Source organism: Oncorhynchus kisutch, linkage group LG17, assembly GCF_002021735.2.
Source record: "Oncorhynchus kisutch isolate 150728-3 linkage group LG17, Okis_V2, whole genome shotgun sequence".
In the NCBI taxonomy this organism is placed as follows: Eukaryota; Metazoa; Chordata; class Actinopteri; order Salmoniformes; family Salmonidae; genus Oncorhynchus; species Oncorhynchus kisutch.
In genome coordinates, this window is record NC_034190.2 from 87,478,267 (window position 1) to 87,490,872 (window position 12,606).

A 12,606-nucleotide genomic window follows, 5' to 3' on the forward strand; every position below is an offset into this window, starting at 1 on the left:
TTAAATTGAATTGTGTGTGTGCACATTCTTTCGTTCAAAGTACTCACAGTACTCTGAGGCGGAGTAGCTGCTGACACAACCGCTGAGGAAGAGTAGAGAGACCAGCCCTGGTCAATGTCCTAGAGAGAGGAGAGAGAGGGGGGAGTGAGAGACAGAAGAGGGTATTTGAGTATTGTAGTGATTGTTTAGGTCCAGGGAAGCCAGTTGATTCTTCTGTCTCTGTGATACTAACACAGTGAGACAGCTAGCTCAATAGGCTGACACGAACCGGACCACTGCTGGCTTGCCACTGAAGCTAAGCAGGGTTGGGACTAGTTGGTCCCTGGATGGGAGACCAGATTTGGCTGGAACTGGTGTTGTAAGGCTAGTTGTGGGCCCTCTTCCCTCTAGTCTAAGAGATCCTAATGCCCCAGAACTTTCTCAACGTCAATGCATGTGTGAGCTCTGTCATTCCCTCCCAGAGCCTCTTTCGTACCCTTCTAGAGCCCCCGTTGTACCCTTCTAGAGCCTGTCACACCCTCCCAGAGCCTCTGTCATTCCCTCCCAGAGCCTCTGTCATTCCCTCCCAGAGCCTCTGTCATTCCCTCCCAGAGCCTCTGTCATTCCCTCCCAGAGCCTCTGTCATTCCCTCCCAGAGCCTGTCATACCCTCCCAGAGCCTCTGTCATACCCTCCCAGAGCCTGTCATACCCTCCCAGAGCCTGTCATACCCTCCCAGAGCCTCTGTCGTACCCTTCTAGAGCCCCTGTTGTACCCTCCCAGAGCTTGTCATACCTTCCCAGAGCCTGCCGTACCCTCCCAGAGCCTGTTATACCCTCCCAGTGCCTGTCAAACCCTCCCAGAGCTTGACGTACCTTCCCAGAGCCTGTCATACCCTCCCAGAGCCTGTCATACCCTCCCAGAGCTTGTCGTACCCTCCCAGAGCCTGTCGTACCCTCCCAGAGCCTGTCGTACCCTCCCAGTGCCTGTCACACCCTCCCTGTGCCTGTCGTACCCTCCCAGAGCTTCTGTGGCTAGTTAGCTACCTGATGGTACAACTCTCCCCTCTCTCTCCTCCTTCTATTTCTGTCTCTGTTCCCATTCTCTGAGACACTCATTAGGTAGGAGAGACTGAGCCCCTACACTCTTTACAGCAGTAGTGTGTGTGTGTGTGTGTGTGTGTGTGTGTGTGTGTGTGTGTGTGTGTGTGTGTGTGTGTGTGTGTGTGTGTGTGTGTGTGTGTGTGTGTGTGTGTGTGTGTGTGTGTGTCTGTATGTGTGTGTATGTGTATGTGTATGTGTATGTGTATATGTGTATGTGTGTGTGTGTGTGTATGTGTGTGCGTGTGTGTGTGTGTGTCTCCCTGTCTCTCTTACAGTGTTTCCAGGCTGGTGGTTCCTTTCAGGTCGGGGAAATCTCGTATCTGGGTCGCCCCGTTTAGGGAGCTGGAGAGGGACGTGCTCGTTAGTTAGATGGTACACACACATACACACTCATGTGGTCTGCTATATCCAAGACATACATCCAAAAGTAATATTGTCAGACTGGAGAAGGAACCTCATTACTCACAGTGTATGGAGCTTAGGTAAAAACTGGAAAGCGGATCTTCCCACAGACTGGATGGGATTCTCATAGAAGTGACTGAGGAAGAGGTCATGTTATTTATTTCACCAAGGCCTTTGTCTACGTGCACTTGTATGTGTGTGTGTTTATGTGTATTAATCAGTGTGTGTCTGTGTGTTTATCAGTGTGTCTGTGTGTTTATCAGTGTGTGTGTGTGTTTATCAGTGTGTCTGTGTGTTTATCAGTGTGTCTGTGTGTTTATCAGTGTGTGTGTGTGTTTATCAGTGTGTCTGTGTGTTTATCAGTGTGTGTGTGTGTTTATCAGTGTGTCTGTGTGTTTATCAGTGTGTGTGTGTGTTTATCAGTGTGTCTGTGTGTTTATCAGTGTGTCTGTGTGTTTATCAGTGTGTCTGTGTGTTTATCAGTGTGTCTGTGTGTTTATCAGTGTGTGTGTGTGTTTATCAGTGTGTCTGTGTGTTTATCAGTGTGTGTGTGTGTTTATCAGTGTGTCTGTGTGTTTATCAGTGTGTGTGTGTGTTTATCAGTGTGTCTGTGTGTTTATCAGTGTGTGTGTGTGTTTATCAGTGTGTGTGTGTGTTTATCAGTGTGTCTGTGTGTTTATCAGTGTGTCTGTGTGTTTATCAGTGTGTGTGTGTGTTTATCAGTGTGTGTGTGTGTTTATCAGTGTGTGTGTGTGTTTATCAGTGTGTGTGTGTGTTTATCAGTGTGTCTGTGTGTTTATCAGTGTGTGTGTGTGTTTATCAGTGTGTCTGTGTGTTTATCAGTGTGTCTGTGTGTTTATCAGTGTGTGTGTGTGTTTATCAGTGTGTCTGTGTGTTTATCAGTGTGTGTGTGTGTTTATCAGTGTGTCTGTGTGTTTATCAGTGTGTGTGTGTGTTTATCAGTGTGTGTGTGTGTTTATCAGTGTGTGTGTGTGTTTATCAGTGTGTCTGTGTGTTTATCAGTGTGTGTGTGTTTATCAGTGTGTGTGTGTGTTTATCAGTGTGTCTGTGTGTTTATCAGTGTGTCTGTGTGTGTGTGTGTTTATGTGTATTAATCAGTGTATGTCTGTGTGTGTGTTTATCAGTGTGTCTGTGTGTGTGTGTGTGTGTGTGTGTGTTTATCAGTGTGTCTGTGTGTGTGTGTGTGTATGTTTATCAGTGTGTGTGTGGAGGGGGGGGGTTACTAACATGGTCTGTAGCTGGCGGTTTCCCATGAAGGCTCTCTCAGGGATCGCGCTGATGTTGTTGTGGTGGAACCCACTAGGACACACACACACACACACACGTCAGAGCATCTGCTAAGTGCGAGAGAAATCATAGTCCTCCCCTCGGTGTGCAGCTATTGAGGTTTGAGATGTTGTATCCTGCATTAAAACAGTGTGTGTGTGTGTGTGTGTGTGTGTGTGTGTGTGTGTGTGTGTGTGTGTGTGTGTGTGTGGACTCACAGTTCCTGAAGCTTTGCCAGGGTCCTGATGGCTGTAGGAAACTCTGGTAGATAATTGTAGTTCAGATCCCTGAGAGGGGAGATAGGAAGAGATAGAGAGGGGGAGATAGAGGGGAAGAGAGAGATAGAGAGGGAGCGATAGGAAGAGAGAGCAAGGGGGAGATAGGAAGAGATAGAAGGAGAGAGATAGTGAGGGGGAGATAGGTAGAGCGACAGGGAGACAAAGGGAGAGATAGGAAGAGAGAGAGAGAGAGAGAGAGAGAGAGGGGGAGATAGGACAAGAGAGAGGAGAGGGAGATTAACCTGGAGAAGAGTCCCCTTAGCAAGCTGGTCCTGGGGCTCTATTCACAAACACACCCCACAGAGCCCCAGGACAGCAGCACAACTAGACCCAACCAAATCATGAGAAAACTAAAAGATAATTACTTGACACATTGGAAAGAATTAACATCAAAACAGAGCGAACTAGAATGTTAACATGAAGCTTATTGATTAACTTGTTAGATACAGAATGTATCTGCCTTTAACATCTCAAATCAAACCAAAGTTTATTTGTCATGTACGCTGAATACAACAGGTGTAGTAGACCTTACAGTGAAATGCTGAATACAACAGGTGTAGTAGACCTCACAGTGAAATGCTGAATACAACAGGTGTAGTAGACCTTACAGTGAAATGCTGAATACAACAGGTGTAGTAGACCTCACAGTGAAATGCTGAATACAACAGGTGTAGTAGACCTTACAGTGAAATGCTGAGTACAACAGGTGTAGTAGACCTCACAGTGAAATGCTGAATACAACAGGTGTAGTAGACCTCACAGTGAAATGCTGAATACAACAGGTGTAGTAGACCTCACAGTGAAATGCTGAATACAACAGGTGTAGTAGACCTCACAGTGAAATGTTGAGTACAACAGGTGTAGTAGACCTTACAGTGAAATGCTGAATACAACAGGTGTAGTAGACCTCACAGTGAAATGCTGAATACAACAGGTGTAGTAGACCTCACAGTGAAATGCTGAGTACAACAGGTGTAGTAGACCTCACAGTGAAATGCTGAATACAACAGGTGTAGTAGACCTCACAGTGAAATGCTGAGTACAACAGGTGTAGTAGACCTTACAGTGAAATGCTGAATACAACAGGTGTAGTAGACCTCACAGTGAAATGCTGAGTACAACAGGTGTAGTAGACCTCACAGTGAAATGCTGAGTACAACAGATGTAGTAGACCTCACAGTGAAATGCTGAGTACAACAGATGTAGTAGACCTCACAGTGAAATGCTGAATACAACAGGTGTAGTAGACCTTACAGTGAAATGCTGAATACAACAGGTGTAGTAGACCTTACAGTGAAATGCTGAATACAACAGGTGTAGTAGACCTCACAGTGAAATGCTGAATACAACAGGTGTAGTAGACCTTACAGTGAAATGCTGAATACAACAGGTGTAGTAGACCTTACAGTGAAATGCTGAATACAACAGGTATTTATTCACCTTACAGTGAAATGCTGAATACAACAGGTGTAGTAGACCTTACAGTGAAATGCTGAATACAACAGGTATTTATTCACCTTACAGTGAAATGCTTACTTACAGGCTCTAACCAATAGTGCGAAAAAGGTATTCAGTGAACAATAGGTAGGTAAAGAAATAAAACAACAGTAAAAAGACAGGCTACATACAGTAGAGAGGCTATATACAGTAGAGAGGCTATATACAGTAGAGAGGCTATATACAGTAGAGGGGCTATATACAGTAGAGAGGTTATATACAGTAGAGAGGCTATATAGAGTAGAGAGGCTATATACAGTAGAGAGGCTATATACAGTAGAGAGGCTATAAACAGTAGAGGCTATATACAGTAGAGGGGATATATACATTAGAGAGGCTATATACAGTAGAGAGGCTATATACAGTAGAGAGGCTATATAGAGTAGAGAGGCTATATACAGTAGAGAGGCTATATACAGTAGAGAGGCTATATACAGTAGAGAGGCTATAAACAGTAGAGGCTATATACAGTAGAGGGGATATATACAGTAGAGAGGCTATATACAGTAGAGAGGCTATATACAGTAGAGAGGCTATATACAGTAGAGGCTATATACAGTAGAGGCTATATACAGTAGAGAGGCTATATACAGTAGAGAGGCTATATACAGTAGAGAGGCTATATACAGTAGAGAGGCTATATACAGTAGAGGCTATATACAGTAGAGAGGCTATATACAGTAGAGACTACATACAGTAGAGAGGCTATATACAGTAGAGAGGCTATATACAGTAGAGAGGTTATATACAGTAGAGAGGTTATATACAGTAGAGGCTATATACAGTAGAGAGGCTATATACAGTAGAGAGGTTATATACAGTAGAGAGGCTATATACAGTAGAGAGGCTATATAGAGTAGAGAGGCTATATACAGTAGAGAGGCTATATACAGTAGAGAGGCTATATACAGTAGAGAGGCTATATACAGTAGAGAGGCTATATACAGTAGAGGCTATATACAGTAGAGGCTATATACAGTAGAGAGGCTATATACAGTAGAGGCTATATACAGTAGAGAGGCTATATACAGTAGAGAGGCTATATACAGTAGAGAGGCTATATACAGTAGAGGCTATATACAGTAGAGGCTATATACAGTAGAGAGGCTATATACAGTAGAGGCTATATACAGTAGAGAGGCTATATACAGTAGAGAGGCTATATACAGTAGAGAGGCTATATACAGTAGAGGCTATATACAGTAGAGAGGCTATATACAGTAGAGAGGTTATATACAGTAGAGAGGCTATATACAGTAGAGAGGCTATATACAGTAGAGAGGCTATATACAGTAGAGGCTATATACAGTAGAGGCTATATACAGTAGAGAGGCTATATACAGTAGAGGCTATATACAGTAGAGAGGCTATATACAGTAGAGAGGCTATATACAGTAGAGAGGCTATATACAGTAGAGAGGCTATATACAGTAGAGGCTATATACAGTAGAGAGGCTATATACAGTAGAGAGGCTATATACAGTAGAGAGGCTATATACAGTAGAGGCTATATACAGTAGAGAGGCTATATACAGTAGAGAGGCTATATACAGTAGAGAGGCTATATACAGTAGAGAGGCTATATACAGTAGAGAGGCTATATACAGTAGAGAGGCTATATACAGTAGAGAGGTTATATACAGTAGAGAGGCTATATACAGTAGAGAGGCTATATACAGTAGTGAGGCTACATACAGTAGAGAGGCTATATACAGTAGAGAGGTTATATACAGTAGAGAGGCTATATACAGTAGAGAGGCTATATACAGTAGACAGGCTATATACAGTAGAGAGGCTATATACAGTAGAGAGGCTATATACAGTAGAGAGGTTATATACAGTAGAGAGGCTATATACAGTAGAGAGACTGTATACAGTAGAGAGGCTATATACAATAGAGGGGTAATATACAGTAGAGAGGCTGTATACAGTAGAGAGGCTATATACAGTAGAGAGGTTATATACAGTAGAGAGGCTATATACAGTAGAGAGACTGTATACAGTAGAGAGGCTATATACAGTAGAGAGACGGTATACAGTAGAGAGGCTATATACAGTAGAGAGACTGTATACAGTAGAGAGGCTATATACAGTAGAGAGGTTATATACAGTAGAGGCTATATACAGTAGAGAGGCTATATACAGTAGAGAGGTTATATACAGTAGAGAGACTATATACAGTAGAGAGGCTATATACAGTAGAGAGACTGTATACAGTAGAGAGGTTATATACAGTAGAGAGGCTATATACAGTAGAGAGGTTATATACAGTAGAGGCTATATACAGTAGAGAGGCTATATACAGTAGAGAGGTTATATACAGTAGAGAGACTATATACAGTAGAGAGGCTATATAGAGTAGAGAGGCTATATACAGTAGAGAGACTGTATACAGTAGAGAGGCTATATAGAGTAGAGAGGCTATATACAGTAGAGAGACTGTATACAGTAGAGAGGCTACATACAGTAGAGAGGCTATATAGAGTAGAGAGGCTATATACAGTAGAGAGGCTATATACAGTAGAGAGGCTATGTACAGTAGTGAGGCTATATACAGTAGAGAGGCTATATGCAGTAGAGAGGCTATATACAGTAGGGAGGCTATGTACAGTAGTGAGGCTATATACAGTAGAGAGGTTATATACAGTAGAGAGACTACATACAGTAGAGAGGCTATATAGAGTAGAGAGGCTATATACAGTAGAGAGACTGTATACAGTAGAGAGGCTACATACAGTAGAGAGGCTATATAGAGTAGAGAGGCTATATACAGTAGAGAGGCTATATGCAGTAGAGAGGCTATATACAGTAGAGAGGCTATATGCAGTAGAGAGGCTATATACAGTAGGGAGGCTATGTACAGTAGTGAGGCTATATACAGTAGAGAGGCTATATACAGTAGAGAGGCTATGTACAGTAGTGAGGCTATATACAGTAGTGAGGCTATATACAGTAGTGAGGCTATATACAGTAGAGAGGTTATATACAGTAGAGAGGCTATATACAGTAGAGAGGTTATATACAGTAGAGGCTATATACAGTAGAGAGGCTATATACAGTAGAGAGGTTATATACAGTAGAGAGACTATATACAGTAGAGAGGCTATATAGAGTAGAGAGGCTATATACAGTAGAGAGACTGTATACAGTAGAGAGGCTATATAGAGTAGAGAGGCTATATACAGTAGAGAGACTGTATACAGTAGAGAGGCTATATACAGTAGAGAGGTTATATACAGTAGAGAGACTACATACAGTAGAGAGGCTATATAGAGTAGAGAGGCTATATACAGTAGAGAGACTGTATACAGTAGAGAGGCTACATACAGTAGAGAGGCTATATAGAGTAGAGAGGCTATATACAGTAGAGAGGCTATATACAGTAGAGAGGCTATGTACAGTAGTGAGGCTATATACAGTAGAGAGGCTATATGCAGTAGAGAGGCTATATACAGTAGGGAGGCTATGTACAGTAGTGAGGCTATATACAGTAGAGAGGTTATATACAGTAGAGAGACTACATACAGTAGAGAGGCTATATAGAGTAGAGAGGCTATATACAGTAGAGAGACTGTATACAGTAGAGAGGCTACATACAGTAGAGAGGCTATATAGAGTAGAGAGGCTATATACAGTAGAGAGGCTATATGCAGTAGAGAGGCTATATACAGTAGAGAGGCTATATGCAGTAGAGAGGCTATATACAGTAGGGAGGCTATGTACAGTAGTGAGGCTATATACAGTAGAGAGGCTATATACAGTAGAGAGGCTATGTACAGTAGTGAGGCTATATACAGTAGTGAGGCTATATACAGTAGTGAGGCTATATACAGTAGAGAGGCTATATACAGTAGAGAGGCTATATACAGGCACCGGTTAGTCAGGCTGATTGAGGTAGTATGTACATGTAGATATGGTTAAAGTGACTGCATATATGATGAACAGAGAGTAGCAGCAGTGTAAAAGAGGGGTTGGGGGGGGACACACACAATGCAAATAATCCAGGTAGCCATTTGATTACCTGTTCAGGAGTCTTATGGCTTGGGGGTAAAAACTGTTGAGAAGCCTTTTTGTCCTAGACTTGGCACTCCGGTACCGCTTGCCATGCGGTAGTAGAGAGAACAGTCTATGACTGGGGTGGCTGGGGTCTTTGACAATTTTTAGGGCCTTCCTCTGACACCGCCTGGTGTAGAGGTCCTGGATGACAGGCAGCTTAGCCCCAGTGATGTACTGGGCCGTACGCATTACTCTCTGTAATGCCTTGCAGTCGGAGGCCGTGCAGTTGCCATACCAGGCAGTGATGCAACCAGTGCTCTTGATGTTGCAGCTGTATAACCTTTGGGGGCGTGCTCGGTCCTCCAAGGATTTAAGGGGAATAGGTTTTGTCGTGCCCTCTTCATGACTGTCTTGGTGTGTTTGGACCATTCTAGTTCGTTGTTGATGTGGACACCAAGGAACTTGAAGCTCTCAACCTGCTCCACTGTAGTCCCGTCAATGAGAATGGGGGCGTACTCAGTCCTCCTTTCCTGTAGTCCACAATCATCTCCTTAGTCTTGATTACTTTGAGGGATAGGTTGTTATTCTGGCACCACCCGGCCAGGTCTCTGACCTCCTCCCTATAGGCTGTCTCGTCTCGTCGCAAACGTAATGATGGTGTTGGAGTCGTGCCTGGCCATGCAGTCATGGGTGAACAGGGAGTACAGGAGGGGACTGAGCACGCACCCCTGAGGGGCTCCAGTGTTGAGGATCAGCGTGGCAGATGTGTTGTTACCTACCCCTACCACCTGGGGGAGGCCCGTCAGGAAGTCCAAGATCTAGTTGCAGAGGGAGGTGTTTAGTCCCAGGATCCAGTTGCAGAGTGAGGTGTTTAGTCCCAGGATCCTTAGCTTAGTGATGAGCTTTGAGGGCATTATGGTGTTGAACGCTGAGCTGTAGTCAATGAATAGCATTCTCACATAGCTGTTCCTTTTGTCCAGACGAGAAAGGGTGGTGTGGAGTGCAATAGATGTTGCATCATCTGTGGATCTGTTTGGGCGGTATGCAAATTGGAGTGGGTCCAGGGAGTCTGGGATGATGGTGTTGATGTGAGCCATGACCAGCCTTTCAAAGCACTTCATGGCTACGGACGTGATTGCTACGGGTTGGTAGTCATTTAGGCAGGTTACCTTCGTGTTCTTGGGCACAGGAACATCTGGAGAACTCCATAGGATGGGATACATTTTCTCAAGCTCTGTGTGTGTGTGTGTGTGTGTGTGTGTGTGTGTGTGTGTGTGTGTGTGTGTGTGTGTGTGTGTGTGTGTGTGTGTGTGTGTGTGTGTGTGTGTGCGCGCGTTTACTCACAGTGTCTCCAGACTGAGCAAACCTTGGAAACACCTCTCTCCCATCGTCTGGATCTGGTTGTTATGGAGATGACTATGCACAGAAAGACAGCCAATCACAACGAAGGAAAGACTTTTCAGCCAATCACAGTTAAAACACACATCTCAACACGACTGACCTCAGAAAGACAACAGACACATTGTCAGATAACAGACAGACACATAAACCCCTCTAATCCCCTCGCCAACACACACAACCAGAGGGTACTCACAGTACGACCAGTGATGAACCTCCCCCCACACACACAACCAGAGGGTACTCACAGTATGATCAGTGATGAATCCCCCCCCCCACACACACAACCAGAGGGTACTCACAGTACGACCAGTGATGAATCCCCCCCACACACACACACAACCAGAGGGTACTCACAGTACGACCAGTGATGAACCTCCCCCCACACACACACACACAACCAGAGGGTACTCACAGTACGATCAGTGATGAATCCCCCCACCCACACACACAACCAGAGGGCACTCACAGTATGACCAGTGATGAATCCCCCCGCCCACACACACAACCAGAGGGTACTCACAGTACGACCAGTGATGAATCCCCCCCCCCACACACACACACAACCACAGGGTACTCACAGTACGATCAGTGATGAATCCCCCCCCCCCACACACACACACAACCAGAGGGTACTCACAGTACGACCAGTGATGAACCCCCCCCCCCCACACACACACAACCAGAGGGTACTCACAGTACGATCAGTGATGAATCCCCCCTCCCACACACACAACCAGAGGGTACTCACAGTACGATCAGTGATGAATCCCCCCTCCCACACACACAACCAGAGGGTACTCACAGTACGACCAGTGATGAATCCCCCCCCACACAACCAGAGGGTACTCACAGTACGACCAGTGATGAGAGGTTGCTAAATGCATGGTCAGGTATGTGAGTGATATGGTTGAGAGCGAGGGTCATAGCTTGTAGGGCCGGCAGAGAGTCCAGAGCAGAGACAGGGATCTCTGTTAAACTGTTATCATCCAACCACAGGTGTCTTAGAGACCTAAGACCACCTAGTGACCGTGCAGGCACCTCAGATAACAGGTTAGCATCCAGACGCCTGGAGGAGAGAAGGGGAGGGGAGAGGGGGGAGAAGAGGTGAGGGGAGAAGAGAAGAGAAGAGAAGAGAAGAGGAGAGAAGAGATTGGAGAGGAGTAGAGAACAGAAGAGGAGAGGAGAGGAGAGGAGAGGAGAGGAGAGGAGAGGAGAGGAGAGGAGAGGAGAGGAGAGGAGAGGAGAGGAGAGGAGAGGAGAGGAGAGGAGAGCAGAGGGTTGTTGAATTCATATCAATACATCTTGATGACATGTATCATATAATTTATCACCTCATTTAGAGTCTCTTTGAATCATTTTATGGATATCAGATAATTAACTGGGGGGATTTCAATTAATGCTCTGTCTGAATGCATGCTCTGAATACATGCTCTGTCTGAATGCATGCTCTGAATACATGCTCTGTCTGAATGCATGCTCTGAATACATGCTCTATCTGAATGCATGCTCTGAATACATGCTCTGTCTGAATGCATGCTCTGAATACATGCTCTGTCTGAATACATGCTCTGTCTGAATGCATGCTCTGAATACATGCTCTGTCTGAATGCATGCTCTGAATACATGCTCTATCTGAAAGAAAACATGTCATCCCAATGTAGCGGTCTTTTGGTCAACACCTAGCCACTCTGACACTAACTCAGTGTAATCATATAACTCTATGGGATTAAATTCAATTCAATTCAATTAAAGATGCTTGATTCTTCCTTTGAACCCAACAGATGTATAACTGCTGTCACGACTTCCTCTCCTGGTTCGTTCGGCGGTCGACGTCACCGGCCTTCTAGCCACCGCCGATCCACTTTTCATTTTCCATTTGTTCTGTCTTTGTCATGATCACATCCTGGCTTCACTCAACCAATTACTTGTTTATTATGTAACCCTTGTTCTACATGTTGTATTTGTGAGTGATGCATTGTGGTTCGTATTGTGAGTAAAGTATTTTATTAGTCATATCTGCTGTCCTGCGCCTGACTCATCTCACCAGCTACGTACAACTGCTTTAGTCAACTCTATCTGAAACTCACAATGTGAACCTGAATGGATTTCATGTCGGACTTCAGACAAACTATACTGAATGCAAACTATAAACGCAACATGCAACAATTTCAAAGATTTTACTGAGTTACAGTTCAAATAAGGAAATCAGTCAATTGAAATAAATTCATTAGGTCCTAATCTATGGATTTAACATGAATGGGAATACAGATATGCATCTGTTGGTCACAGATACCTTAGAAAGAAAATGGGCCTCAGGATCTCGTCACTGTATCTCTGCTGACAAGATACAAAATTTGTCGTTCTGCCCTTGAACAGGCAGTTAACCCACTGTTCCTAGGCCGTCATTGAAAATAAGGATTTGTTCTTAACTGACTTGCCTGGTTAAATAAAGGTAAAAAAAAAAAATTCAATCTGGCATTGATAAAATTAAAATGTGTCATTGTCCATAGTTTATGCCTGCCCATACCATAACCCCACCACCATGAGGCACTCTGTTCACAATGATTACAACAGCAAATCGCTCACCCACATAACGCCATAGACGTGGCCTGTGGTTGTGAGACCGGTTGGACGTACTGCCAAATTCTCTAAAACAACGTTGTA

General features: G+C 44.3%; 1 protein-coding gene across 1 annotated transcript in view; it reads right to left on the reverse strand.

Annotated features, from left to right (window-relative positions):
* Positions 1–12,606, reverse strand: part of lgr6 (leucine-rich repeat containing G protein-coupled receptor 6) — a 115,684-nt gene that overhangs the window by 27,941 nt on the left and 75,137 nt on the right. Inside the window, exons 7-13 of the mRNA XM_031793365.1 lie at positions 10,793–11,008; positions 9,886–9,957; positions 2,989–3,057; positions 2,732–2,803; positions 1,548–1,619; positions 1,355–1,423; positions 48–119 (exon numbers count right to left, since the gene is read on the reverse strand). Of these exons, the coding sequence (XP_031649225.1) occupies positions 48–119; positions 1,355–1,423; positions 1,548–1,619; positions 2,732–2,803; positions 2,989–3,057; positions 9,886–9,957; positions 10,793–11,008 (642 nt within the window). The remainder of the gene's footprint in view (positions 1–47; positions 120–1,354; positions 1,424–1,547; positions 1,620–2,731; positions 2,804–2,988; positions 3,058–9,885; positions 9,958–10,792; positions 11,009–12,606) is intronic.